The 27,999-nt window shown below is 44.0% G+C and overlaps 1 protein-coding gene across 1 annotated transcript; it reads right to left on the reverse strand.

Moving 5' to 3' along the window:
- Window positions 1-57: 57 nt before the first annotated feature.
- Window positions 58-27,998, reverse strand: nup205 (nucleoporin 205). Its single transcript, XM_080002127.1, has 42 exons — window positions 27,970-27,998; window positions 27,061-27,203; window positions 26,011-26,182; window positions 25,229-25,373; window positions 24,899-25,058; window positions 24,524-24,752; window positions 23,959-24,123; window positions 23,651-23,826; window positions 23,350-23,466; window positions 23,039-23,176; window positions 21,641-21,791; window positions 21,324-21,529; window positions 20,600-20,782; window positions 20,392-20,442; window positions 19,328-19,537; window positions 17,741-17,978; window positions 16,768-16,957; window positions 16,516-16,636; window positions 16,301-16,382; window positions 16,050-16,214; window positions 15,742-15,866; window positions 14,397-14,511; window positions 13,400-13,549; window positions 13,208-13,282; window positions 12,933-13,090; window positions 12,712-12,792; window positions 11,761-11,952; window positions 11,320-11,527; window positions 11,035-11,133; window positions 10,754-10,902; window positions 8,222-8,413; window positions 6,634-6,755; window positions 6,081-6,213; window positions 5,302-5,428; window positions 5,120-5,193; window positions 3,476-3,604; window positions 3,163-3,289; window positions 2,797-2,969; window positions 1,971-2,100; window positions 1,522-1,653; window positions 1,219-1,292; window positions 58-547 (listed from the first exon to the last, which is right to left on the reverse strand). The coding sequence occupies exons 1-42, from the start codon at window positions 27,995-27,997 to the stop codon at window positions 395-397; spliced, it is 5,988 nt and encodes a 1,995-aa protein (XP_079858253.1). The 5' UTR covers window position 27,998; the 3' UTR covers window positions 58-394.
- Window position 27,999: the final 1 nt, after the last annotated feature.

Genomic DNA, 27,999 nt, shown 5'->3' on the forward strand with positions numbered 1-27,999 from the left:
TCATTTTGCTTCTCGCTTTCTTTGCGACACGTATGAAGACATGTTCCGGACAAGAAGTGTTTCAAACTGTTAATTTTATTTCCACAATTAAAAAAAGGCAACTATAAATCACAAAAAAAAGAGTCATACCAAGTGCAATGATAAACTGTCTCATGTTAATATTACAATGTTTGTGTGCGACTTTAAACCACTTCCGTGATCGCTGTTCATCAACAGTCATTGTTCATGCATTCAGAGCACACACACCACATAGATCCAGTAGAAAGGAGTCCATCAAGAATAAACACAGTATGTCCACAAGTTACTGGATGGTGTCAAGTCCTCCGGGGCGAGTTGAGGGAGAGAAAATTCACTTTCCTCGCTTTTATTCTGCGGGACCCCCCCCCCCCCCCCCTCAGCTTTTGGGTCGTCGGAGGAGGCCACGGATCCTGCGCACCAGTGCCTGGATAAAGGTGTATCGGGAGCGGACCTGGCCGTACAGGCCCTCCACCTCCAGGAGCTTCCTCTGCAGGACCTCCCCAAACCCGGCCGCCATGTCGCTCTGCAGCTAATACATACAGACAAGGAGGAGGAGGAGGAGAATGAGTCAGGCGGCATCGAGATCGATGGTATGTCGGGTGGCAGAAGCAATCACTGCAGCATTTGGATCAACTGATTAGCACAACTTCAGCAGAACTCAGCTGGTGGAGTGTATGTGATGGAAATGGCTTTCCATGTCATCCGATTACACACCCCGGAATCAGGAAGTATCATCAGACTGCTTACAGTAAGGACATGTGCATATGAAAGGGTAAACAAATACACTTTTATACGGCTTAGCGTGAGTTTACAGTCGGGCGGGGTGAAGTAAAGTTCACCACCATCTGTGTGGCACCATCTGCTAATATTGAAATCCTATGTTAAAGTGGTTATCCATAAGATTGTTTTGGTGACAAAAAAAAAATCATGTTTTTTGATTTGACATATTTATAAGAAAGAGCTATTCAATGTGTTGAAAAGAAAGCGTCTTAAACCAGGATGTTGGGCAAAAAGAAAAGCGGTTTCGAATGGAATTCTGGGACCTGATAGACGATCTGATGAATTACCATTTTAAATAACCACTTTGAAGAAGTGAATTTCAGCACAGAACTTAAACTGACTGTGTAACAACGTCTTCGAGTGACCAGGAAGTCACACCACTGAAAGACGACACATCATCAGAGGGTTTTCATGGCGTACCTGGTCGAGGTCCTGCTGGCTGACTCTGGACAGGCCCAGGCCACGCCCTCCGGCCCCTTGCAGGCCAAACGAGTCTACAGGGAAGAGACAAACCCAGGTGTTCAAAGCTGTACCACTCTATAGGTGCGGGGGAGGGGGCACACCCCTACTATTACAAACAGCAACAATAAAGGCCTGGGGTCAGTTTATTCGTTTCTCAAGATTTACAGAATAAGAACAAAGTCCATCAAGAACAATTTGAATGTACGCCACGTTTAGACTCGGATAGAACACGGACTTAGTTTGACGGAAGCGTCCTCTCACCTTCTGCAAGGCGAGACCTGAAGGCACCGGACACTCCTGGCAACAGGGAGTCCTTGGGGTCGGCGGGGGTGCAGTGTAGTAAATAGTACTCTAGGTGGCGCCACAACACAAATAAGCAGGTCTCGATGACGTCTGAGGGGGAGCCGGAGTGAAGGAATTTGTTGGACGGGGATCGACACAGCAGGGTTTATTATGAATATGTATATTTAGCGTCTACGCTGAGTCAGGGGAGAAAATAAAACACATAACCTCTCAATGTACACTGAGATGTTTTCAAACCACGCCCTGGAATTATGTCCGCTTCTCCAAAATTCCTGATCTAAGTGACTCGGAGACAAGTTATCTGAAGTTTAACGGCAAATGTAAGCGTCTTGTGAATTCAGCGCCAGAAAGGAGACGCCTCCCTGCGTGGTTCAAGCAGTCCTGACGGGGCGGGGGTGGGAGGATACAGGAGCAGAGCGCCAGCAGCTTGGCTCTGTTGTTGATGAGCTGCACCAGACGCTTCTTGGCCAGCAGGCTCCTCTGGACGGACGAGATCTTGTCCACCGCGCCGGGGCCCGACACCAGACCCTGGCACAGCTACAGAGGGACAAAACAAGACAGGCCCCCGGCTCAGCGCCACAGTCTTTCAAAAACAACGCATTGTCTCGGCACAATGGGCGACACGAAGCCCGCGCGCCGCCAGCGCTAGACTCGGCCGCGTGTTGGAGACGTCCGTCTGGGAACAAACGTTTTACTTTTTTTTTTTTACTGATCAAGGCTGTGCTCTCCGCAATTGAAGAGCAGGACACACAAACAAGCTGCGCTGGACTTGCCTGACTTGTTTTTTTACAAGCGTGTAAACACTTTCCACAAAACGTAGTGTAAGTAGTATGTTGGCTTGTTGTTCTGTAAGCAATATCCGTTCTCTGGTTGCAAACAGTACCTATCGTAATGTCAATCCCTTCAAATACTATAAACCATTTTTCACATGGAAAAATAAAACACATTCTGACGATGAAAATAGTGAGATTCTCTTTGAAGATGCTTGATTACTTGAAGACTTGGAAATGCGTGGCCAACAGATGCAAACACACCTTTGACGTGAGGTACCAACGCCTCACTGCCAGAACGCAACCAGTACAGGACAACAACACAGCATCGCTTGGAATTTAAATAGTGGATATTAGAAGGGCAGTGGATGAGAGTCGGAAAGGCAGTGCAAGGCAGCACAGAAGGAGAGTGAATACGTGAGTGAGTGTTTTAATCAGTCTCCAGTCCCCGTCCGCCCCTCACCTCCTTCAGCTCCTCGGGTGGCAGCTGGTCCAGGCTCTGCAGTTTGCCCAGGCTCTGTCTGTGACTCTGGTGGAAGCGGAAGAAGTCTGCAGCGCTGTTCTTCAGAAGGTAGAGCACCAGGCCCAGGCTGGGCACCCGGGAGTGGGCCACCGAAGGCAGGGTGGAGGAAAGGTCTGAGAGGGGGACAGGGATCGCTGTTAGAACTGCGAAGCTGAAGCGCACGCACGCGCACACACACACACACACACACACACACACACACACACACACACACACACACACACACACACACACACACACACACACACACACACACACACACACACACACACACACACACACACACACACACACACACACACACACCTGGACGCGCCCCGTCCCTGCCAGACGGCCCGCTGCCGGACGGGCTGAAGAGGCAGATGCTGAACTGGGCATGAGAGGAGCTCTGGAGCAGCAGCGTCTGGCAGTACTCCATCACGTTGGCGCACACCTGGGAATGGAGGAGAGCGCCGGTCAGGCAAGGGTCAAATGATCAAGAGTTCACATTGAGATGAAGGCGGTCACATTAAATAACATGAACGCTCATGTAAACAAACAACAAAACCAAAATCCCATCCACAAGCTGCATCGTAGCCTGTTTATTCTTTATGCGTAACTCGGAAGGTCCTCCACCCACCTGTTGTATGGCAACCTCCATCTCCTCTCGTCGATCCACGGGGTCTCCGGGGGCGGCGGTCTCCGCCTGTTTCAGCAGCCGCTCCCTCTCACCGCCCGCCAGGCGGCCCAACAGGGACAGACACAGGCGCTACGAGCGACGCAAAAACACACACATTCACACCATGAATCTCCAGCATTTTGTTTTGCAGCAACATGAGATAGAATGTAGAGTGTCTAGCGATAACTTAAAAGGTTGTCCTTCTGCAGATACAAAGGAGGAGTTTGGTTGTTTGAGGGCCTGACCGATAACGTGTATTTTCAATTAAAAAATGTTTTTTATAGATTTTTAATAATTTTAATAAATTGGCACAAGTCACGCACTGGTTACATGATTGTTTACTAAGGGTGCGTGAAAAAAATATCCATGTAAGAACCACGATTTTGTCTTAAGATTCAAAATCCATTTTTCAAATAAAATGATATAATAACCATTTAAGGATTGTCAGTGTCGTTAGTAAGCTAGCGGAATTTAAATTTAGGCATTCCTGCCTCACCCACAAGTCAGTCTAAAATATATTCTGTGTTTGTGTCCTCACACATGGAGTTCGCTTGCAGCTACAGAGCAATGGGTCCGAATCTGTCCGTTTTATTTTAGTCCCAAAAGTTTATTAAGTTGATAAAATGTCTCTAGGGCTTACAAATACAGTGTTTAGTCCGTTTGAACCATGAGGCAGTACTCTTTGGACAAGTAGAAGACAGGCAGTAGAAATAATAACAGGCAACAAGTGCATCTGGTCTCATTAGCGGTCATGCTAAGCTGTCATACGCACCCTCCTCAAGCCAAGTGCCAACAGAAATCCTACACTACCCATAATGCAATGTCTCAAAGCGACAGGCCCTGTCACTACCGGATCTGTCCTGGAGTTGTTTTTAAAAAGACAGACAAAAATACAACAGGAACAAATTAAGATGAGGGATTTAAAAAATGTTTTTTTTTTTTTTTAATAAAATAAAATTTTCATTTTATATTTGTTAAATAAACGTGTGTGTGTGTGTACTACGCCATAAAGGACACTGGACAGAGTGCCAATGCGTTTTACGATAATAATCATTTGTATTACTGTTAAAGTTAATAATATAAACGGTTCAAACTGAATTTATTTGAGTGAAGTTATTATTGAAAATTATGTTTTTTATTTCGTTTATATATAAATATTTTAAAGAGAGCAGGGGAAATTAAACTGTGATTTCTTATAGTTGTAACATCGTTCTTAAATTAATGTTCTGTTTGATTGGTTGGGTACTCGTGCAATTTGTTCAATAACAGCATGTTCAAAATAATTTATTGTATTTCTTTATTCAGTGGGCATAGGCTATTCAGTGTTTGGGGTCTATGTTAGCAGTGTACCTATGAAAGCAGAAAGACATAGGAACTGCAAAGCTAATATTCACATTTCAGTATTTAACGCAAGTCATATTATCATTGTAATATTGAACAATGTTATCGCACATGGAAGATTTTCCTCATATGGTGCAGGCCTAGTTGATTTCTAATTTGGTTGTTAGTTATTGCTATGAATTTGAGATGGAGAAATTAAAATTTCAACATTAAAAAAAACCCCAATAATTTAAAAAAAGAAGATAAATAAAAAGATGCTGGAACCTGGAATCTGTTGATTTGACCCTGGAACTCCATGAGGGCAGCGCTGTTGACTTCCCCACCCATTTCCAGGGCTTCTGGAAAACACAGACAAGTCATACACCACATGTACTGGGCGCAGGCGTTCAGTGGAACTAGTGGACATGATCCGGCTCAGTGGAGCACGGCAGTGTTGCTGTGGTTACCTGGCAGGGCCGTCTTGCTGATGATGCCCGTCAGCAGAGAGAGCTCCTGTAGGGCTCCCATGCTGAACTCCTGACAGCGCAGCAGAGATTGAATGGTGTCTGCATGGACGATCAGCCACTGGAGGACCTAGCACACACACAAAAACAAAAGAGTTCAGCTTTTAATTAATTCCGCTTCGTTACGATTGGATTAGACAATGTGTTTTCTACGTTGACGGGGAAATGTGCGGCCAAGGTCCCTCGGAATCGTGGCGCCGCCCATTGCGGCCGCCTGCGCGAGCGCCTCATGTCGATTACACACATTTTAGTATTTTAAGAGTTTATTGTGCGTAATCACATTTCACTGCATATATGTATGACCGTATGTACATGTATGTGACAAATAACCTCTTGAATCATGTAATAGTTAAAGTCAGAAAAATAAAAGAAAATAGAAAAAGCCAAAGCAGGCCTCAATAAATGTAACTGTTTAAAAACATGTGTTTCACAGAAATGTTTTAGCAGTATAGTGTCAGCAGCATTTAAATAAACTTTTGAAAATATATACACTTTTCTGGAACAATAAGACTAAATTGAGGAAATTTCACGTTATATATATTGCTTTTATAAATAAGTTCATATGGACATAAAATCATTTGTTCTTCTAAAAAAGTGACCAATAAAAACATTTTAAGAGTAAATGGACAACAGGAACAATATATGACTGTATGTATATGTATGTGACAAATAACCTCTTGAATATTTTAATAACATCTGTAATTAGCTGCTCTGGCGTTTACCTGTGCTGCCCCCTGCTGGTGGTGCATAGTAGTGGAGGTGAGGATGACCTGGAAGAGCCGGAGGGCAGGCAGAAGGATCTGTCGGTAGCGGTCCAGAGGGCTGGGGATGAACCCCGATGGGTCCCTCATTACTCTGGAAACACACACACGAGAAAGATAGACACAATTATTTATGTCAGACGAGCTGGTAAATGACAAATCCACAGCTCAATTCTGAGGTGGTTTGAGAAATACAAGATCAAATCAAGTTAGGTATATTCGCAACTGGGAGGCTTGTAACTAAATCACCCACTGGGTTTGTTGACAACATGGAATGACATTTGCGGGGAGTTCAGATCGGATTACAACGTCAGTTTGATCAAGGACTTGGTCGGTGGTTCCCAGCAACATCAATTGCTCGGTAATTTGTCTCCTCAGAGAATCAATGAGTCACAACTAGATAGGAACGTCGCAATATTATTTTGATCACACAATGCTCAACAATATCTGCCGGGTTAAATCATAACATATCATGGCACATTGCGTTCCACGCTCCGGTGCGTGCGTCACCCACCTGTGTGAGTCGCTGTCCGGGACCATGTCGAACACTTGGCACTCAATAAGCTGAGCCACCAGGCCGCAGCGCAGCAGCTCCACCGCCCCCTCGCCCGTCTTGGCCACACGAGTCAGCAGGGCCTGAATAACACAGAGAACCACTCAGGTCACCGCACCTGTCTGCCTTAGTGCACGGTGTCAAAATGTTATCACCTAGATGAGGGAGGCAGCAAAGTAGCCCATTAGACATTTCTAAGCTTAAGGATCGATTTACAAAAATATAAATTCAGGCTCTGTAGTTGCATTATAAAAGGTGTAACCGTTTCTTACCGGTGTTATTCAGACATTTCAGCTAATCCGATAGGTTCTCTTCTAAATTGACATTGTGCGTTTCCATTGGGGAAAAAATATCAGAATCCGAAGTTTATGACAATTTTCAATTCTCAAGGTGCTGAAAATGTGACTTTCCCCAAACTTAAGGTTACATTAAATTTGGCCTTTTTGTATGCACTGTTTTGACGATTTGTTGTTCACACAGCCTACCAACTGGTGATAAAAAACAAACAAAAACATTTGTACACCGCTTATGTCCATTACTTTCAAAATCGAGTGCTCTGCCTATACCCACCATACATCTGCATATACAAATAAGTACATACACCGATCAGCCACAACTTTAAAACCTCCGACCTACTATTGAGTAGTTCCCCCTTGTGCCACCAAAACAGCTCTGACACGTGGAGGCATGGACTCCACAAGACCTCTGAAGGTGTCCTGTGGTATCTGGTACCAAGACGTTTACAGCAGATCCTTTAAGTCCTGGAAGTTGTGAGGTGGGGCGTCCATGGATGGGGCTCCTAGTGCCAGCAATTAAATAAAATCTCTGCTCCTCCTTTCCACCCTTTGCACATCTCTCATGGTTCCCCCATCAGCAGCCGCCTTCCAACCGTCCAACTTAAACAGGGATCTATCGGGTTGAGGACCCCTCTTTTAGTCGATATACAGTATAATACAGCTGTTTGCTTCCAATGGGATCTCGATGCCCATTCAAAACACACCAAATTTTTTTTTTTTTTTTTTTTTTTTTTAAACCCTGATAAAAAAGGCACCATGGACATCAAGAGGCAAAGACGCAGGTGTACCCACCCTGCCACACCCCTCTACATTTTCCTGAACAAAACGCCCTGCCCAAGAAGAGACAATAATGCCGTAGATTTGATTATTGGATGACGATTCAAAAACCGTGACCGGCCAAGCCCCAGTAAGTACTAACCACCGTATACCAGGAACACCCCACAAGACCTGTTGTTTCGGAGATGCTCTGACCCAGTCGTCTAGCCATCACAATTTGGCTCTTGTCAAAGTCGCTTAGATCCTTACGCTTGTCCAATTCTTCTGCTTCCGACACATCACCTTCAAGAACTGACTGTTTACTTGCTGCCTAATATATCCCACCCCTTGACAGGTGTCATTGTAATGAGATGAGCAATGTTACTCACTTCACCTGTCAGTGGGTTTAATGTTGTGGCTGATCGGTCTATACGTCTCTCAAAATCACTCACACGCACACACAACCAAGTATGAAACCCTCTGTGCGCGCTTCTCACCATCTTGCTCTCGTAGATGTAGAGAGGTTTGAGAAGGGGCGGCTGAGGAGTGAGCAGGCTCTGCAGGGCGGCGTCGTCCTGCCGCAGGCTCTCCACCAGTACCCGCAGGTAGCCGCTGTTGCACAGGTAGACCAGCCACTGGCTCTGGCGGTCTATCAACAGGATTCGGTCCAGCACGGCCAGAGCCAGCATCTGACAGAGCAGAGGAGCACATATAAACACCAATCTAACAGGAGGGAATGTTGAACATTACAGAATGTGTAAAATACAATGTAGCTGAGGCTAATTACATTTTAATAAAAGTAATAATGAAAGTTATTAAAATATAATATATAATAATAATAATATAATATAATAATAATAAATAGAGCTGCAGGCAGCAATGCACAGGGTCCAGGTTGTCGCTTTAGTCACAAATTACAGTTTCCAGAGTTCCCGTGAAACGCAGAATCACTTCCTATCGAGTCAAATTACAATTTTCTGAGTTCCCACGGAATGTGGCATTGGCTCCCTCTCGTCTCGACCTGGCGCAGATCCTGCACAAAGCAACCAATACTAGGGCTGATCCCTGAAAATCAGTGAGTCTAATCATCAGTCAGAACCCCGGCAGTCGACTGAGATTCTTCAAGTCGAGCAGTTGTTTTTTTTTTTGTCTTTTTTTGTCAGTCATTGTACATTCCACAACAGGATAAAACAGAGAATCTTACAAAATGCAACGCTATAACATTTCAATGGGGAATTATAAACATATTTTAATATGAATTGTCGTTTTCGTTCATACCATTACATACGCACTTGTTTTGTTCCATAAAGAGATCTAAAATAGAATAACCTACATCTAAAATAAAAACACTGTTTTGGTGCAGCAATCGCGGGCACCCTCTACCGCGGGCATCGTCGGTAGCGTCTGAGAGAGAGAGACTGCTGGGCAAAATCCCCCACCCCCTCCACTGAATAGTTGAATATTCCCATTGAACAGCCAAACCTGATTAGACTGATAAAATTTGGGTACAGCCCTCACCAATACACACCAATGGCGCACATAATTAGATGATGTCACAAAGCGCCCCGCTCCACCACCCCGGCCCGCCGCCACATCAGCTACTTCCGGTAGATTGGCAACAGTTTTTTCACTAATTCCTGCACCAATTAAAGATCGATGTGGATCAAACTTGGACCACAAAATGTCTGAGCTGCCCCAAATCCAATGACACACCATTCAAGTTTAAGTTCATGCCTGAGGGTTCGGCTGCTGCTGTGTTCCAAACACTTTCAGCCGGAAAAATGCCAAGGAGAAAAACAATAATAAATATTGCTATAAATATATATATATGGTGTGGGGAAGGTGTGGTTTGAGAAGCCACACCCTGTCCTGGGTCTAGTTAATACGGGCCCGAGTGGCTGCATACCTGTTGCTTGTTGGTTGGTCTAACGAGCAACAGTTAAAACCCCCATCCCAACATACACACACTCAGGATAGGAGCCCTTGTCATGACACACGTCCATCTGCTCCTGGGTTTATTCCAACTAGCCCACTCTCTACAATAAACAGTCTGTTTGAAACCCCGTCATCTGTGTCCCTGTGCTGGAAACATCGTGTGGGAAGCAAACTGCCACAATATATTATATATAAGTGGCACTTCACAGGTTCTAATCTTTTTGCGCTTAACAGAAGTAAGCAGCTCAATCGTCCAAATTAAAAGCCTTGAGCAGCAACAAGCGAGTTTCAAGCGTCACAAATCCGAGCAAGGTAACTTTAACTAGTTTAAAGAAGAAGTGAGACCAATCACACACTTGTTGTATCATCACAATGTATGCAGCATTTCAATAATTGAACACTCAAAGTTCAGACATTTGCCTCCGCTTTATCGGATTTGCATGAAATTTGGTTTGTACGTCCAGGTCAAAGTATCAAGATTGCTCTAAGACAGCTTTAGTTATGGCCTATTTCCTGCTTAGTTTGTGGCATTTGTGGCGCCCCCTATGGGTCAGACTCAAAATGATTTGGGAGACCTATTCTAACACGGACTGAAGATATCTACCAATATTTATGATAATTGGACAAATGGTTAATGAGTTCTGACCAATTTTCTGCTAAGCCCCACCTTTTGCAAAGTTTTTTGGTTGATGGCGGCCATGTTTTTGGATCGATTTTGCTCATTTACAATGGAAATGTGCATCTCAGTCCCGCAATGCTGTATACCAAATTTGGCATTGATAGTCAAAATCCCCAAAAAGTCTATTCACATTCATGTTTTTCACGTTATGCAAATTAGAAAAAAAATCTATTATGGTGGACTTTTATGGTCCAAGAGGCCATACATTGAGCTGGACTTGTGTGTGTCAAATTCCGAGTCAATCGGTGTCACGGTATGAGGGACGTGGCCTTTCTAAAATTGTACTTGGGCCGTAATTACAGGTTTACCATGACACAAAGCCACTGAAAGAACATAAATCATACTGTATCTGGTCATCTCATCAACAAGTCAGACCAGGTCCATTAAATGCTTGGTGTGTTGTCGAGGTTCATACCCTGCCGATTTCGTGGCCGTCGCAGGCGTCCCGGCACACCACCTCCATGAGCGCCGTGCCATAGCTCTCAATGATGGCCAGGTTCTCTCTCTGCAGCTTGGAGAAGCCGTCCTCGGGGGCAGTCAGACGCTCCCACATGGACTTCCCAGCTGGGAAGCAGGAGGAAGGGAATTATTTTATGGACATAGCAACACTGGGAGTTAGTTTCCACATATTGCTTGCAGACTTTTGAGCACGCAGACCGTCGATTCCCACATTTCTGTTTGCCTCTACATCTTTACCTGTCTGGAGAGTGTCTGGCTCTTCAGGCTTCTGGGCGATTTGCAGGTAGTAGAGCACAGAACCGTACAGATGAGCGCGCAGACGCTGATATCCACCACCTGGAGTTCAGGAAAATGATCATCAGTAACTAATCTCATTTGGTTTAATACAAGTTTGCGTTTAGATTATTTTTTTTCCACCCTGCGTCGGAGTGGAAATGACACCTGTATTAATGAGGACACATCAGTTGCGTCTACAGGTATCAAACAGGTGTCTGGGAAAGTCATGGTGTCGTCAAAATTCACCAGTGCAGAGGATGAAATCCAGCAGCTTGCGGAGGATCAGGTGCAGGGCCGAGTTTGCGATTGAGGCGAAGCCAGAGGACGCGGCTCCTTCCAGTCCCGCTCCATGCTGCTGCTCCGACAACACCGACTGGCTGAGGTGGGCCGTCAGGGTGAAGACCGCCCCGGCGACGATGGGCATCAGCTCCCCTGCGGCGTCCTCGGACAGCACCTGGAGAGGAAAAGGTGGAGGGCCACATGTAGCTCAACCATGTGGTTTTCATGCTTATACATGCACAGTGCTTTGATGAAAATAACCAAGCCCACTGTGTTTTGAATCTACTTTGTAACTGTTCTACCAATGATAAAGAATGTCTCATAATTTAGCTTTTAGCTCATAGTCCAAACACAACTGTATCAGTACTGCACTTTCTGTCTGTCTCTTCATTTTGAAGGAGTGTTTACCTTGTCGTGCAGGTCTAGCAGCAGGTCTCTGATGATGAGCTGCCGGTCATCGGCAGGGATGAGGTCAGCAGGGCAGGCGGTCAGCAGCGTCTCCACCAGGCTCCTCCACGACTGCAGCGCGTGGCGCTTGGCACTCAAGCTGCGACGCACGCGGTTACGCTCCACCACCTGCTGCAGGATGGAGTTCACCTCCTGGGAGAGCATGGAACAGAGAGGGAAACTGTGACAGCTGAAAAGGTTGTAGGTAGGGTTGCTGCGATTAGCGGTGTTACCGGTGTTCAGCGATTAAACCGATTAAATTACTTTCCCACCGCCTCAACTGTCTTTTTTTTTTTTTTTTAAGAAATAAAAAGCATTTAGTTCATTTTCAGGTATCAGTGCCGACGTTCATCAAATAAAATGTATTTCTTAATCTTTATTCCTAAAATACTAACCATGTCCTCAATACGTAGTCGGACGCTACAAAACTGAGAGTGGCTGCTTCTTGTGTGCACAGCAGAGCAACTATTCGTAAGAGTTGGAGAATGTAAACGCCTCCCCGAGCCTTATTTGTTTTTTTATCTCTTCGAACTTTCAAACGCTTAAACACGTTTACAGTCTTCAGAGTCAGATTCTACTCATCACTGGAGGAGGAGAGGAGAGAAAGAGGACTCTAGAAGACCTGAGATCAGGTCTAGATCAGGACCTGTCTCCTTCCATGCGTAATTTGCTTCCATGCTTAACGGGGAAACTCTGCGCCCTCCGCCCCGGTGTAGTCATGAGTTTATTACCCGGTCGGAAAGATTCCTCACTGTGGCATCCCTAGTTAAAGGTCATGCCAACACAGTTAGAACACAGTTACAGAATAGAAACACAAACGCTGTATCTACTTTGTCATACCACTTAAACATGTCATTTGATGTCCCACAAATACAGCAAACTGCTTCTCTGACCTCATGGAGCCCCTCTCACCTCCATCAGAAGAGGCCTCTGTCCAATGGCCGCCATTCCCTGAAGGGCGTTTACCTCAGCCACCAGCACTCGATGGAGCAGCTGCGAGACACATTTAAGAGATTATTAGAATGAGATTCTGGATCTGAAAAGTTGTATTGTTTAGAGTAACAAAATAAAAACAATATACATCATGTCATTTATGTCTCAAAACATCAGAATACAACAGCAGCCAACCACACCTTGACGTTGCAGACGGTGTGTCCCTGTTCGTTGATGTGCTCGCAGTTAGAGATAACCTGCTCTATCTGAGTGCGCTCAAAGAAGTCCAGCTGCAGCAGCTCAGGCACATCCTGACTGAAGTCTACAGCATCCAGCACGCTCAGCAGCTTCCTGCGCACTGGGGATGTCACAGGAGATAATAATATGACTAACAACAAAATAAACAGTTTAGTTTTCTATATCTACATACAGGAGATTTACCAGTTTAGAAGGCGGGTGGGTGCTGGGTACAAACCTTTTGAAGCTGTATCAAAGTGGAGGAAACCACAGACTGATCTGGCCTCTTCCTCCATTCCTGACTCTCCGTCAGCTAGATGGAGAAAGGCGGTGTCAGACTTAGCTTTAAAGCGAACCGATCAGTAACCGAGTGAGTGATCTGAATGGGGGTCACACAGTCACGCCGCAACGATGCTACATGCTCCAGTACCTGCGTGCAGAGTGTGTGGCTGGTCGTCCAGCAGAAGGCTGACCAGGCGCTGAGTGTGCGAGCGCTGGCGGTTCAGGGATGTCATTCGCAGCTCGATGGCTGCAGTCTTCATGAGCCACGACATCTGGGAGAGGGCGGCAATCTGGTTGCCTGGCACAGGGGGAGGGACGACAGGTTACGGATCAAACCTCTCGATGTTTGAATGAGTCATGAAGGAAAAGGTGATGTGTCCTTTATTCAATGCCTCAGTTGCCGATTTCCACTCTAATTAATCGGCAAAAATCAGCTGTAGCTGCCAGCCAGGTATACTTGTATACAGTATAGGGCAGCTGTCAAATGTATACAAGTTTGTACATACTATTTACTTGATGAATATTTAATTAAACTAATTGCGCAACTAATGAGTTTGCAACATCAAAACGATTACCATAATAAAGGGATTTCTTGAATTTTAGATGATTCAAATATACTAATTTGAAAACGAAAACAAGAAAACAATCATCCGGCTCATTTTTGACCTGGCATAAGCTTTTCTAGGGTTAAAACCGTTGAACTTACTGTATGTGAATTTTGTCTAGTACATGGAAGTGTGTGGGAAATCTAACCTTAATGTAACTGTTCAGATCAGTGGCTCCATGAGATCACCAGTTCAAATTTTTTGGATCATTAGAACTTGGGATGTTCCAAATCCTCAAAAGGAAGAAATAAATCACTGGAAAGCCCATTTCCAGGTCATTCTGAAACAGGCTTGCTCTTTCTTTGGTTTGGTTCAGATATTGGAGGAAGAGCACGGTGTCGCAGAGCACACGGCACACAGGTTTTCAATGATTGTGGTTTTTTTCCAAGGACTATTCAGGCACTTCAGCACAAAAGGGGGCTATTTTCAAGGTATTCTTCCTTTTTCTCAGGATGAAATTCAAGTTCTTCAAGCACCTGGTAATAACCGTTTATTGCACTTTAACAGGGACCAAGAGAGCAGCAAGAAGCGAGGGCTTACTGGGCAGGTCGAAGGGGAGATGCTGCAGGTGAGAGAAGAGGAAGTCCTCGCTGGTCCTCAGGTAGCGCATGGTGGGACCAGAGGTGTCTGCACAGGCACACAGCTGGTAGATCACCTGCGAGGGGGGCAGAGGAAAAGGAAGATGAAGGAAAAAAACAACAAAAAACCTTGACAAAATTTGACAATGAAATTAACCATTGTGACAGAGGCCGTAGCATCAAAGGAGCTTCCTTTCATCTGAGTCCCTGTGACGCCCATGGGAACATTAAGGGACAGTCGACAAGAGATCAAGACTAACACCAGATGAAGCAGAAAGGAGACAACAGACATATTCAACTCCTCCTTTGTTTTTGGACTGAACTAATGTCTAAATCAATGTGTAATCACCATAATGTTTCCCCCTTTCATTTGTTGGGCTTGACCTACACCTGCATATCTTCTTACTCCAGTAAGAGTAATCCACACGCTATTAAACTCCTATTAAAGTCTGCCCAACTGCAGCAATAGGAAATTAATACTGTGATTATTAGTAACACGATATTGACTTTTTCCCTTAGGTCAAGATTTATTTTCATGTGTGGCTTTCTTCTCGTTTATTTCAAGATTTGACAATCACAATTTCAATACTTGCATTAAATGATTAAAGGGAAAGATTGCAGTAAGCCAGTTAGGACTAGGAAAATTGAAATGACCTACGTCAAAAGGGATTACCCTTCCCTCCACGATGAACCAATAGGAAACCTTTACCTTACCTTACTTTACTTAACCATGTTTTACGCGCCACGACCTTGCCAAGTCATCAAGACTCTCAGAGACACTTCATAGAGAGAGGATAAGGAGCGATAAGGAGCCGTATGCACACCGGCCCTCCTATCAAGCCTTGCTGATAAACCCCTCATTTTAATAATATATTTTCCTGGCGCTGTGCAGCCATGCGACACAGATGAAATTCAAGGACTTTCAAGTACTTTTAAGCACAATTTTTTTTTCCACACAAAACAAATATAATCTATTTTTCAATGTGATCCATTATATATCTATAATTAACCTCATTGACATCTACTATTATAAGTGTGTATTTCCAACCATGCTAGTTTAAATTTACATTTCCCTGGTATCATCTATGTCGTAAAAGCAATTCTGGAACGCTTTTAATACGTTACAATTTGAATCACAAAACAAAGGGGAATATCACAGATTTTCAATGATTGCATTTTTTTTCCAAGGCCTTTCCAAGCACATCGACACAAACACTTCAAGCACCTGGCGAGAACCCTGTTTAAAAAGGAAACCTGGCAGTATTCGCACCAGCACAGTGGGCATTGTAGGTAGGCATTCAGAGTACCTGGTAGCAGAGCTCGGCCAGGTGTGGGGACTGCTGGGTGATCACAGGACCGGACCTCTTCTCCGTCCCTCGTTGCAGCATACTGAGGATGGCGTGCAGGCAGCTTCGCGGACACCCCAGGACGCCTGGAACACAAAGGCACACGGTAGGTATACAACAAACACACTCGGGGCGATGAGGAGACCTGTTTATATGGAGTCATGGTTCTGGAAGAATTGAATCTAAGACAGTGGAGGTAGATGTCTGTTTCTTGTTTTGTCCCCCCCCTCTTAGATTTCAGGCCAACACCCGAGATAACTTGGTCTGACCTGGGTCCTGGAGGTTGGTGGAGGAGACCGGCTTCTTGACCTCGTAGCCCAGGAGATAGAGCGCCAGGTTGGGGGTCTTCAGCTCCAGGGAGGTGATCAGTAGGTTCAGGATATGGATCTGGGTCTGGTGGCGGATCCGGGCCACCTTTTTCTGCGGGTCTGAGTCTGAGAATTGGAAGGGGTGGAGAAAATTCGTTCTTGTGGACAAGAACCCAGAGAAGGTAAAGAGAGGAAATAAAGAGAAAACTGACCTTCTTCTTTCTCGAGGCCCTCCTCTGCCTCCTCGCTGTCCAGACACTCCACAAATCCCGCCATCAGCTTGTCACTCACAGTCTGCGGGGAAGGAGCAAATACAGAAAATAAGCAAAAACAGAGCAACTATACAGTAAATACATTCTAAAAAATGTATAAATAATATGAAGTGAAACATAGTGTTAATGTGATTCAATTAGGCTCTTGGCCGTACCTGATCGTGCGTGAAGTCTCCCACCAGCCTCAGCTGAATGTTGGGGTAGCGGGCGATGCGACGCAGAATCTTGGCGCTTTGGAAGGCAGCCTCAGGGTTTGAGCAGCTGTGGTACAGATAGCTGCCAGGGACCAACAGTGCAACACGGGGACCACATGAGGGGGGCGGACGGGTCGACAATAACTGCTAATTTGCCTACATTAATCAGCCAAACCAGCTTCAGAGGTTAGTGGCACTGATTACAGTGCTTACCTGGCGATGTTGACAATGTGGTCGGCCCTGCGGCTCTGAGGGCTGACCCCCTGGAGGAGCTGCTCCAGTGGCGAGACCAGCAGGGAGGCCTGGCTCTCCCTCAGTAGGTCCATGAACACCACCTCCTTCTGCAGAGCCAGGTCCAGCAGGCACAGGCAGTGCAGCACCGCTGACTCCAGCTGTTTCTGGCCTACAATGGAGGAGCAGAAGATAATAAGAGAAACACAGAAATAAAGAACTGAAGGTTGCATAGAACTAATCTTTTTGTTGTGACAGAATATTGTGCGCAGAGTATGTCTGAGCCATATTGATCAAATCAAATAGCACAATATTTTTTGAATACCTCAACGACAAAAATTTTATGATTTAATTTGGTATGACTATTCATAAGATATTTACACACAAGAAACATTTAAAAAACAAATCACACACACACACACACACACACACACACACACACACACACACACACACACACACACACACACACACACACACACACACACACACACACACACTTCATGAGGATGTGATGACCAAGTAGGTGGAGAAATTGATTAGCTAGAAGAGTCTATGAAGTTCAGAAATGTGTCTTGCTTTACAGTAATGCGGCCTAAGACAACATCTAACTATCACGACATTACGAGACAAACGTACGTATTCAAAATGGGCATGAGAAGTAAATTAAATTGCAGTGACATCTACTGCCACATAACCGCATGCCAGGAAATAATCTTTGCAATTTAAATCTGGTGTTCCATCCCCCCCCCCCCCCCCCCCCAAGTAGCTACACTTTGATGAGCGATTCAGATATCACTTTGGTGATCGATAGCCTACAGACTCATTTCATAACACGGTATTATGGGACATTTACAAAAGCCCTAGGCCGAAGAGTAAGGTTAGCAAACAGCCACATAATGCACGTAAAAGCAAAGGTCTACGTATGCAAGTTCGTCTCATTGCGCCCTCTCACCAGGGAAGGCAGCATAGGTGTCCAGCTGTCGCACGCCCTCCTCCAGCAGGCTGAGGCAGAGGGCCAGCATGGGGGAGTCGTTGAGCAGGTGGAACATGATGCTGTGTCCGGGGGGCTTGTGGGTCGGGAGCTGCTCCCCCTGCAGCTCCACCACCTCCTGCACGAAGTCGGCCGGCTGGGGCTCGTAGTCACGCAACAGCTTGTGGAACACCTCCAGGACAGCATCGGCCACCTCCCACTGCGGGGGACAATTTAAATATTCTCATTAGGAAAACAAACAAAAAGGTGACTTTTTCCCCTTCTGCCTACAGAGGTGGTGGATGCTTTGTCTTGAAAGTAATGGCAATGCGGCACCTGCTTCTATCTAGACAAACCTGTTGCTTTAAGGCAGGGTATTTATTGATTAAACATTTTCAATGTCAGGACTGATAGTCAACTTGTCTACAATACCCAGTCCTAAACAACATTTTTCACTATGGAACAATAATAGAACATGATGAAACTGTCCCTGAGTTCCAGTAAAATAAATTAAAACATGGAACAGTCACCAATAAAATGGGACTGACACCAAGTTTCAGTATAATACAACCTGTAAACTCTCACTGAGTTTTACAGTAGTAAGACACAAAATATAACTAACATGGAAATGTCCAGTTCAAACTTCAAATAAAAGTCTTTCATTTTTAAGTGCATACATTATGTTATGTTATTATTATACATTTCTATTATATTTATATAGAACTTGCCATTCCAAAATAAATCACAATCATTGCAAAAAAAATTAATAATAATTAGTAATAATAATAATAAATGACAGACTCTTCTCACTCTTGTTCACTTGAACAAGTGAGCATTTTTAAGAGTACATAAGCACAGTATCAGGTTGTAAATTTGACCGACACAGAATCGGAAAATATATCTAACCAGCTGGTCGCCGGTCATGGCTGATCAAGCTGAAAACTGGCCTGATCGATCTCTATTACCAACGCTTTATAAGTTAACATTACAGTCACATTTTCAGGATTATTAGTCCCCCACTTCCCATTTCACCTCCGCAATGCAGCATCTGTGCATCATAAAGAACCGATTACGATTCGATTCTCGATTTAAATATATGTATGTTTTCCAGCACTGAGGGCTGGCCATTGTTTGACCATTGAGTCTTGATTTGTAAAGAAAAACACTTGTTAATCAATTAGCAAATCTTATTTGAATATTAAAAATTATAAATAACAAAAATATGAGATCTCACACACACACACACACACACACACACACACACACACACACACACACACACACACACACACACACACACACACACACACACACACACACACACACACACACACACACACACGCGCACGCACGCACGCTCCGATCAGAGCAATCTTTCCTCCAAACAAAGAAAATAAACTCTTGATGTATTTAATTCACTGCTTCCCTATTGAGTTGCTGCAACGCCTGAATTTCCCCTTCAGGGAGGTTCAATAAAGCACTATTTCATCTCATCTTAAAGCATCACCCTCCAAAGCCCGATGCAGTTGTGTTGGAAATCCCGTGAGAAACTATTAAGTGGCACGTTACCTTTTCAGCTGGATGGCGATAGGCCCGGGTGGGGAACGGGAGGAAGACGGCATCGCGCAGGAAGGTCAGGTACGGCTGGAACCCGGGCACACGAAGCCCTGCGCCCAGGTTGGCCGGCAGGCTGCTCTCCGCCAACGTGCTGATGAGCTGGCAGAAGGCCCGTGTCAGAGGGTACTCCTCGCAGCTCGACTCAATCTCATTCAGCTCCACCTGTCGGACGCACATTCATCAATCAGCGAAACTTCGGCGAAACTGATGCCGAGTTCGAACCACAGCTATTTAGACACATGTCGTCGTAGAGCCACACCACTTCCTTTCAGCACTTTGCGGATAGATGAGAACACTGCATCTAAATGTTTACCGGTGTCTGCATATTAACATATTTCGCCATATGACACTGCTACAAACATCAGTGAAAGGAATCACACGTCTGGTGACAAGAAGCATTGAAATTTCATGGGTTCAGTTAATACAACATTTCCCATGGATAATTATTATTTTGCCATATTTGTGATTAGAAAAAAGGGCAAAATACATATTTATATTAACACAATGGATTTGTTTTCCTTTACTCACATTAGGCTTCAGTCAATTAGACATTTGACATTAATGAAAGAGAATTTTATTATTTTATCCACCAGCCGTGTTCTGAAACTGATCCCCTGATCTCCAGCTCTCTCTCCGCAGCTCTCTCTTGGCCTTCTCCGCTCAGAGCTCTTTCGGATTTATTATTGATATTTGTAATGTTTGCTGGCCCCCCAGTGATCGCTGATTGGAATATTGCACTCACATTGTATCCTGTGTCAATATTTTAATGCTAAAAAATGCACTGCTTAGATTTATTAAAATAGGAAAACAATAAAATATTATGACGACAGTATTTTCAAAGCCAAGGTACACAGACAAATGCACAACCCCGTGTATCATGAAATTACCCCAGCAGCCTTCAAAATTTTCTGAAAAACTGTTTTCTTGAAAAATGTCTCTAAATATGGCCAAATTCAGATAGTGGGAACCAACTTTAACACCCAAAAGTTAAAATGATTAAATGCACAAAGACTCACCTCGATGCCAGCTGCCTTTCTCTGTCCTGGAGCTCGCACCGTCTGAAGGATCTAAGGCAAAAAAGACGATCAGGGGACAGAAACTACTCAAACAAACAAAACCCTTTGCGAGAAAAACAACAAAAAAAAAAATAAAAAAACAAGCAACGTGTAATTGACATCTAGAATAACTGTCAAAACAAAGAAACTGTTCTAAGATTCTTCCTACCTGTGTATACTCCAGGGACTGCCAGAGGGAGGCAGCAATCTCAGGCGACTTCCCGAATGCCGCCAGGCAGTGCAGGAGCTCGGCCTTGAGGACGGGAGGAACGCTGCACTGGAGCAGGCCCAGCATCACTACCGCCGGCGTCCACTGGGGATGCTCACACAGCGCCAGGCGAGCGTTTTCACTCTGGGGGCAAACACATGCTTGAATGTTATGAAATCATCTCCGGCTGTTTTATACTGGAGGCGCTGATTCGGTGTAGGAGGGTGGGCAGAGATCTCTCGATTCCATGTTGCAATGACTACTAGCTGGCCATGCTGTAAGTATTATAAATGCATTGGTGCCTTTCATATTTCAATATAACAATTTCCTTAAAGTTTGACAGACTTTTGATTTGAGTTGATTTTATTTAGGCTGCTCTGTGATTGGGGTCTTGTTCACAAAGTCTCATGTTGAGTTACACATTAAGTATTCCAATTCTTAACCATTTATACATTTCATTTATTAAATGGATAAACACGTGTCGTGGAAATCAGCAAGTTATGTCATGCGGTCCTTCAGTCCACCAACTGGTGGATCAAACTGTAACTGCAGTGGGAAATATTAAAGTTGATATTTTATAAAGATTTATAAACCCATTTTAAGTTACACAAGTACCTGTTAATTAACCTTTAAGAATACTCTATAAAACTTTGAAAAAAAATTGTCTCCTAAGGACATCGCATACCCAAGTGATGATGGTGGTGAGCAAGTGCAGGAAGGATGTGAGGCCATCCAGCTCCCTCTGAGTAATGCCCCGAGTGGGTGGGAGGCGATAGTGCGCTGCTTCTGAATTGGGGATGTCTCGTCGCAGGTTCTCGTGGTAGAGCATGAGGGAGTGGAAAAAGTGTTCCCAGGACACAGGGCTGGCAGCTACTCCCTTCATGTTCTCTCCTGCATGGACGAAACAACACCAGGTGATTAAAGCGCAGAAACAAAATGGTGAGTTGATGGAATCAAACAAATAGAAAAACAACAGGGAAAACAGTAGGGGCGATGACTGACCGTGCGGGGTTCCATTGGTTTTTAGGAGGCTGAAGCAGTAGTGGGCACACTGTGGTCCATTAGCCAGACCCTTCAGCATACGCAGGTAGGGGATGTACAGGGTAGAGGGCAGCAGGTCCCCCATCTGACGCACAAACTTAGATAGAACCACCTGTAGCACAGAAATAACAGCTCAGATTTTAGGAAGGACTTATTGGTGAAAAGATCCAATCTATGAGGCCTAATCTTTCTTTTCTTTGATATGTTCATTCTTAATATGAAAGTTGGTATAGTTGAATTGTTGAATTTGATGGGATTTTATGATTTGAATAAAATAACCAGGGTGAATAACACAGGTTTTCAGATATTGTGTTTTTTCAAGGACCTTTCAAGCACTTCAGCACAAAAGGGAGCTATTTTTAAGGTATTCCCGAGGACAAAATTCAACCACTTCAGTGACCTGGACTGGACCATATGGCCAAAAATGCTATGACGATATATATATTTTTATTGATCAGTTTATTTTTAATAATAATATTAATGCTCAATTGACAGTTTTAAGGTTCTTCTTATGGCTTTACATTAAACACCGAAAAAATAAAGTATCTGAGCCCGGTGCGACCCCCGGGCTCGGGTATTTTATTTTATTTTTATTTTTATTTTAAGGAGGGCGAATTCGAGTTCAAGTTGGTGTTCGAGGAAGACCCGCCGCGTCACAGCTCGGGGGCCTCATTCCCGATGTGCACTGCCGGCCGGAGAGTGCCGCGGCCAGGGAGAGAGTGGAGGAAGCCCCGGCGCTCCTAGACCCCAACATTGGTCAGACTTCATGTTTGTAATATACAGTAATATGTGCATAACGGATCGGCGCAACGACTCTTTATGGGATTCAGTGTCCTTTAGTCCAACTAAACATGTTTATTTCTCTGCTGTATGATCAGCTGTTGGTGTCACATGTTTGTTTCTCTGCTGTAGAATTGGCTGTTCTGTGAGTCGTGTCTTTGTAGGTAGAGGAAAACGGACTCAACAAAACTGTATCGAAAATAATAATAAATAACATTATCGTGGAAGATTATAATCATGAAAATTATCTTGCTCCTTTTATTGCCTATTATTTAGCTGGGTATCAACCAATTGCTGGTATTTCAATTTAAAAGGTTCAATTACCAGCATTATCTATTGTATTTCAATTAATTTAATAAAAACCACGACCAAGATGTATAACAAATTATTTTATGTGTAAGATGTCTGCACCAGTGCTCAATACTTCAGCATGATGTTGTTAAACATTATGATGTTTAACATTAATATTGTGATTGTTTGATATTGTTAAACCTTTCCATAAATGAAACTCACAGCTGGATATAGATATAGACATAGTAGATGGGGGTCAATGTTTTGGCTGAGATCCATTGGCCTTGCCTGTTTGTGTGGGGGCCTCTGCAGGGCCATGCCCAGGTACGAGCCCTGAAGGGAGGTGTGATGGAGAGATTCAGTGGGGCACCAGAACTCCAGACCCAGCTCCAGGCCAAACGGGTCCTTACTGTAGAACTCCCCAATCTTAAAAAACACAGTAAGAGACGAGAGGTCATCACGATGCAAGAAATGAGCCTGTTTGTTAAGTCAAAGTCCTTGTCAGCATGGTAGAATAACAAAATACTAAATTAAAAAAGGCACAATATTGGCTTAATTTAGTCATATTAAAGACTAAGCGTCAGGTGTGGAAGACGCACCAGGATCATGAGATGGTCCAGGTCTTTACGTAGAGATGACGGTGGCTCGCTGCCCATCTGCAGGGACATGTGCACCAGGCGAGCGTCTTCATCCGCACAGTTACGCATCTGCTTCACCTATAAGGAAAAACAGAAGCAAGGAGATGATGAATTCATCGCACATTATGTGATCATGAAAAGTCTGAAACGTGCTTCTGCAAAGATAGATGGGGTAAAAGCAGTGGTTCAAGTTTAAAACCCAACGAGATGAAAACGCAGAATGAAACGCAGATCAAAAATCATAGGCTCTGGCATCCAGTACCTTCACTGGCATTAGAGCCAGGAAGTCAGTGATCAAGGAATGAAGGCGACGGATGTAGAACTCCTCCTGTGTGAAGCTTTCGCATCCCAGCATGCCCTCTTTCACAAACAGGAAAACGTCTCCCAGGAGCGCCTGCTCGGCCAGAGCCTCGTCTGCCTCGGTGAACTCCACTAGGGCTGGAAAGAAACCGTGGCACAGCAATATCTTATGGATCGTATAATACTCTGATCTTTTTTCACTTTAACAGTGCAATCAATACGATACACGATAAAAAGCTTCGTTCTCGTCCAACGAGTAGGGGTGCTCACCAGAGCCCTGTGGGAGCTGGGAGAGGGCCCTCAGAGCCAGGGCCCATGCCAGCCGACACACAGCCTGCAGGCCAGGGAACTTCCAGGTTTGGCTGTCCATCAAACGATTGTGCACCGCAAGAACGTACTCCCTCTCTGTCAGCAAGGGCAGGGCCTGGAGCAGATCTAGCGGAACACAATGCAAACATTGGGATTTTTATTGGGAACGCTAACGCTTCTCCTTCAAGTACAGCAACATGCCAGTACATTGATCACTGAAACTAGATGCCGGACAATGGAATGGGTTGAATTTAAAGTGGTAATCCATAAGATTATTATTATATATTTTTTAAGAAATCCCATATTTAATATTTATCCCATATGTATTTAGCTGGCACTCACTAAGAACCAGCCATTCAAAGTATTTTGGTTTATGTTTGTCCATTGTTGGCGGCGGAGTCCGCCCTTTCCCGGCAAGAATCACTTTAAATGGATTTTCACTTTAAAAGTGAAATCATCTCCAGAGGCAGCACCATGGCTCTATGAAGTCCTTTAAAAATGTAAGGTTAACCAGGAGCACTCTCACCTTCCCGATCTTCTGTTCCTTGTTCCAAGAAGCTGATATCCAAGCAGTACAGCAGCGCCATAACAAGTGCCAAGTTCACACTGTCCAATGAGCCGTCAGCTTTGGTTGTCACCGTCTCCAAGTGGCCAATGAGGGCCAGGGTGTCGTCTTTGGTCAAAGGTGATTGGCAGGTCCATGAAAACAAACTGTCCGCCAATGCCTGTCTACATTCTTTGATGAGGTCAGATACCTAAGAGATAGAGGGTAATATTTTCTAACTTCGATAACAAACAGAAGGAAATGGAAAAAGTGTGCCAGCGTTTAAACATTTTGAACTGCTGTGGTCAGGCTGTGCTTCTTTCCATAAAACACTAGAGCAGCCTAATTCAGGCTCACCTCTTTCCTGTGCTTCTCATTTCCCAGGCCACGCTCCTTCTGCAGCCGCTCAAACTCCTGTGTCACGCTGATCTCTGACACCAGGCTCAGGATGCGTTTGGTCAGACCCTGACTCATCAGCTCGTCTGTGAAGCGTGTGGTCAAGGCCACCAGTTCCTCGCTGAACGATAAAGCAACAAACAAACAAAAAAAAAAAATCTGTACAAAACCTTTGACAGCAGGACTGTTTCTTAGGAAATACTAGTGAAAGAGAACACTGCATGCTTATCGAGAAGGGTTGAGGTTAAATTTAGGTTTGTGGTTGGGAGAAAGGCAGAGCAGCATCGCTACCTTAGTTCCATAGTGAAGGTCTTCCCTTGGCGTGACTGGATCAGTGAGCGCAGGGAGTTTGCCACACATAGCTTGCCGTCCCAGTAGAGCAGCACGGCCACAAGCCCTCGCGTCAGGCCCGGGAAGTGGGGCTGCTGGTGCTCGCCTGCAGCGAGACAGTTGGTTACAGAAAGAGGTATTACTAGAAAGTACTCTGTTAAATGTCACACAGTTCCTTCATTGAACCTCATAATGCAAGAAATGTAAAATGGCACCCAGGCCCGTTAGATATAAATTTCTGTACCCAATCTTCAACTAACTAAATAAAACACATCTGTCTTGAGGAGCAACTGTAGAATGTAAACAAGTCCTTCATCTAAATGAAAGGAGGGTTCTTGTTTCTGGACCAAATACATAATGTATTAAGTAGTACTTAAATCATGGTTATTTGTAATGATCACTTAAAAATATTAAATATTCAGTTATGAATATGCCATTCCACTTAGTACACAAAATGCCACCAGGCAGTGACTTTCACATTTATCAGAATTTAATAGCTTGTGTGACACTGTTGTGCATTGTTTGATTTCAATATTTGAAAACCGTTAGATAATTGTTTATGCTGAATTAGCTATTGGTTGAAATACATTTCCTGACTTCAGATTTACCTCCCCTGCCGCCAATTAGAATATAAATAAATATATATGAATATTGCCATTCTTTTCGGAATTGAGACATTAGGTTAACTAATTTTCCAAAGGACTAAATTAATAAGTTGTGTAATTTCAATGTCTACACATTACCTGCCAAAAGCAACTCCAGAGCTGCCAGTTCTCCGATGTCAAAGAGATCACTGAGGATAAAGGCCTCAGTCAGGAGCTGCTCTGGAACAAGCCGGGACCCCTGTTGGCCTTGAATGGCTATGCCTTCCGTGCTGGCTTTTCGCACCTTCTCCCTCTGCTCTGCGCTCTTCGACTGGAAACATAACGGCGAGACAGAGTCGTATAAATGACCATAGCACGGCAATAAGTCAGTTACAGAAATGTTGATAAATGTTTGATGCAAAATGTATGCTACATGCAAAATGTGGATTTTGTCACCAAATGTGTACCTTTAAAACCTTATGTTAGCGTTTGAATTGAAGCGTCAGTGTTTCTAAGAATTGTACTTTGATACAACGGTGAAATAGGAATTCACTGTTAGAAAGAGTGGACTAGTGGGAGCAACAGTGAATTTCAGTCTACTAACGGAAACTATTTGCTTCGTATAATTTATTAGAAAGGCATTGGATTATCTGACTAACTGTAAAAACATTATAGACATTTACTTCTATCCTTACTCTACTGTCCTAGATCTATATTAAAAAGGCAAGTCCTGCAAGTGATCTATGGAGCTGGGTTGGTTATGTGAGAAATACTCCAGTTGTTGCATACATTTTAACAGTCTATTTTCATCAAGAGGCAGACTAGTACAGTGTGTTGGCCTGATTATGTAGATGAGAAAAACTGCACTGTTTGCAGCACCAAGTCCAAAAACCACTTCACATAACGCTTGAAAATTATAATGCATGACGCTTACGACAATGTGTTTGCAGTACCATTTCAGTGTACAAAAACATTAATTTAGTCTTTATTATAATGAAGAGGCAAAAAACCTACCCGTTATGGCATTATTGCAAAAACACATGACTTAGCATGAGTTCATACTGGTAGGAAACCTATCTTTTACAAATAATAGTCACCCAAGTGTGGAATAGAGACCAATGTTTTACAGTGAAAAAAAATTGAAACTATGCAACAACTGTGGTGGATTGGTGGCTATGTGCGCAAGGCATGGTTTCGGTGGCATCTTACAGGATTCTTGTAAAGAGACAGAAAGTGCGGTTTGTGTTTCTTCAACTGCAGGTCGAGGAGGTGAACGCTCTCTGGCTGCCTCCTCCAGACTGCACCCTCGACAGTCTCCCATAGCTCCTTCAGCGGCCCCCACAGACTGGCTCCTAGGAGGGGAGTGGATCATTACTCCCATGTTAACACTAGTGGTAGACAGATATGGGTTTTTCAATGGCTGATGCCGATATTTAAAGAGAGAGGGGTGGCAGATGGCCGATATATAATGCCAATATCATGTTGTTTTTTTGCATCTGACAAAATACAATTGAATTATAATAACAAATGAGACACAAAATTGCTGAACCTAAATGAACATTGATTTAACACTAATGTTATTGTCTGCATTGTCTCTGCAGTGCACTTGTTTTAAATAATATGATAAAAAAGAAAATCATAAAATGACAATCAAAAACCTAAACTCTGTTAAAAAAAATGTATGAATGAAAAATAGATATATATTAACGATGAAGAAAAGATTATAATGAACGAATGAATAAAGTATCTGTCTAACTTACTTAGTTAGTAAGTTAGTTGATAAGTTAGTTAGTTAGATGGCTAGCACTTATAGTGCAAAATCTCCGGGTGCGTTGCAATGACATTTCACTGCATTTATGTATGCTCGTATTTATATGTACGTGATAAATAAACATCTTGAATCTCTCTAACGTTCAGCCCCATGCTAGGCTACATTAGCCTAGCCTCTCATGCCTCAACTTGACACGGATTCATCGCCATGTGGCCGATTCCAACCACATGAAGGGGAGGACATGATACGAAACTGTGTTTATGTGCATTTCCCATATATGCTATGTGTCTAGTGTGCTTAGAAAAAGGCCTGGGTGTGCGGTTGTTGTTTAAAAATACCGTCCATACCTGAATTTACCGCCATCTGCGCCGCCATGT

Source organism: Zeus faber, assembly GCF_960531495.2.
Source record: "Zeus faber genome assembly, chromosome: 6".
Taxonomy (NCBI): domain Eukaryota; kingdom Metazoa; phylum Chordata; class Actinopteri; order Zeiformes; family Zeidae; genus Zeus; species Zeus faber.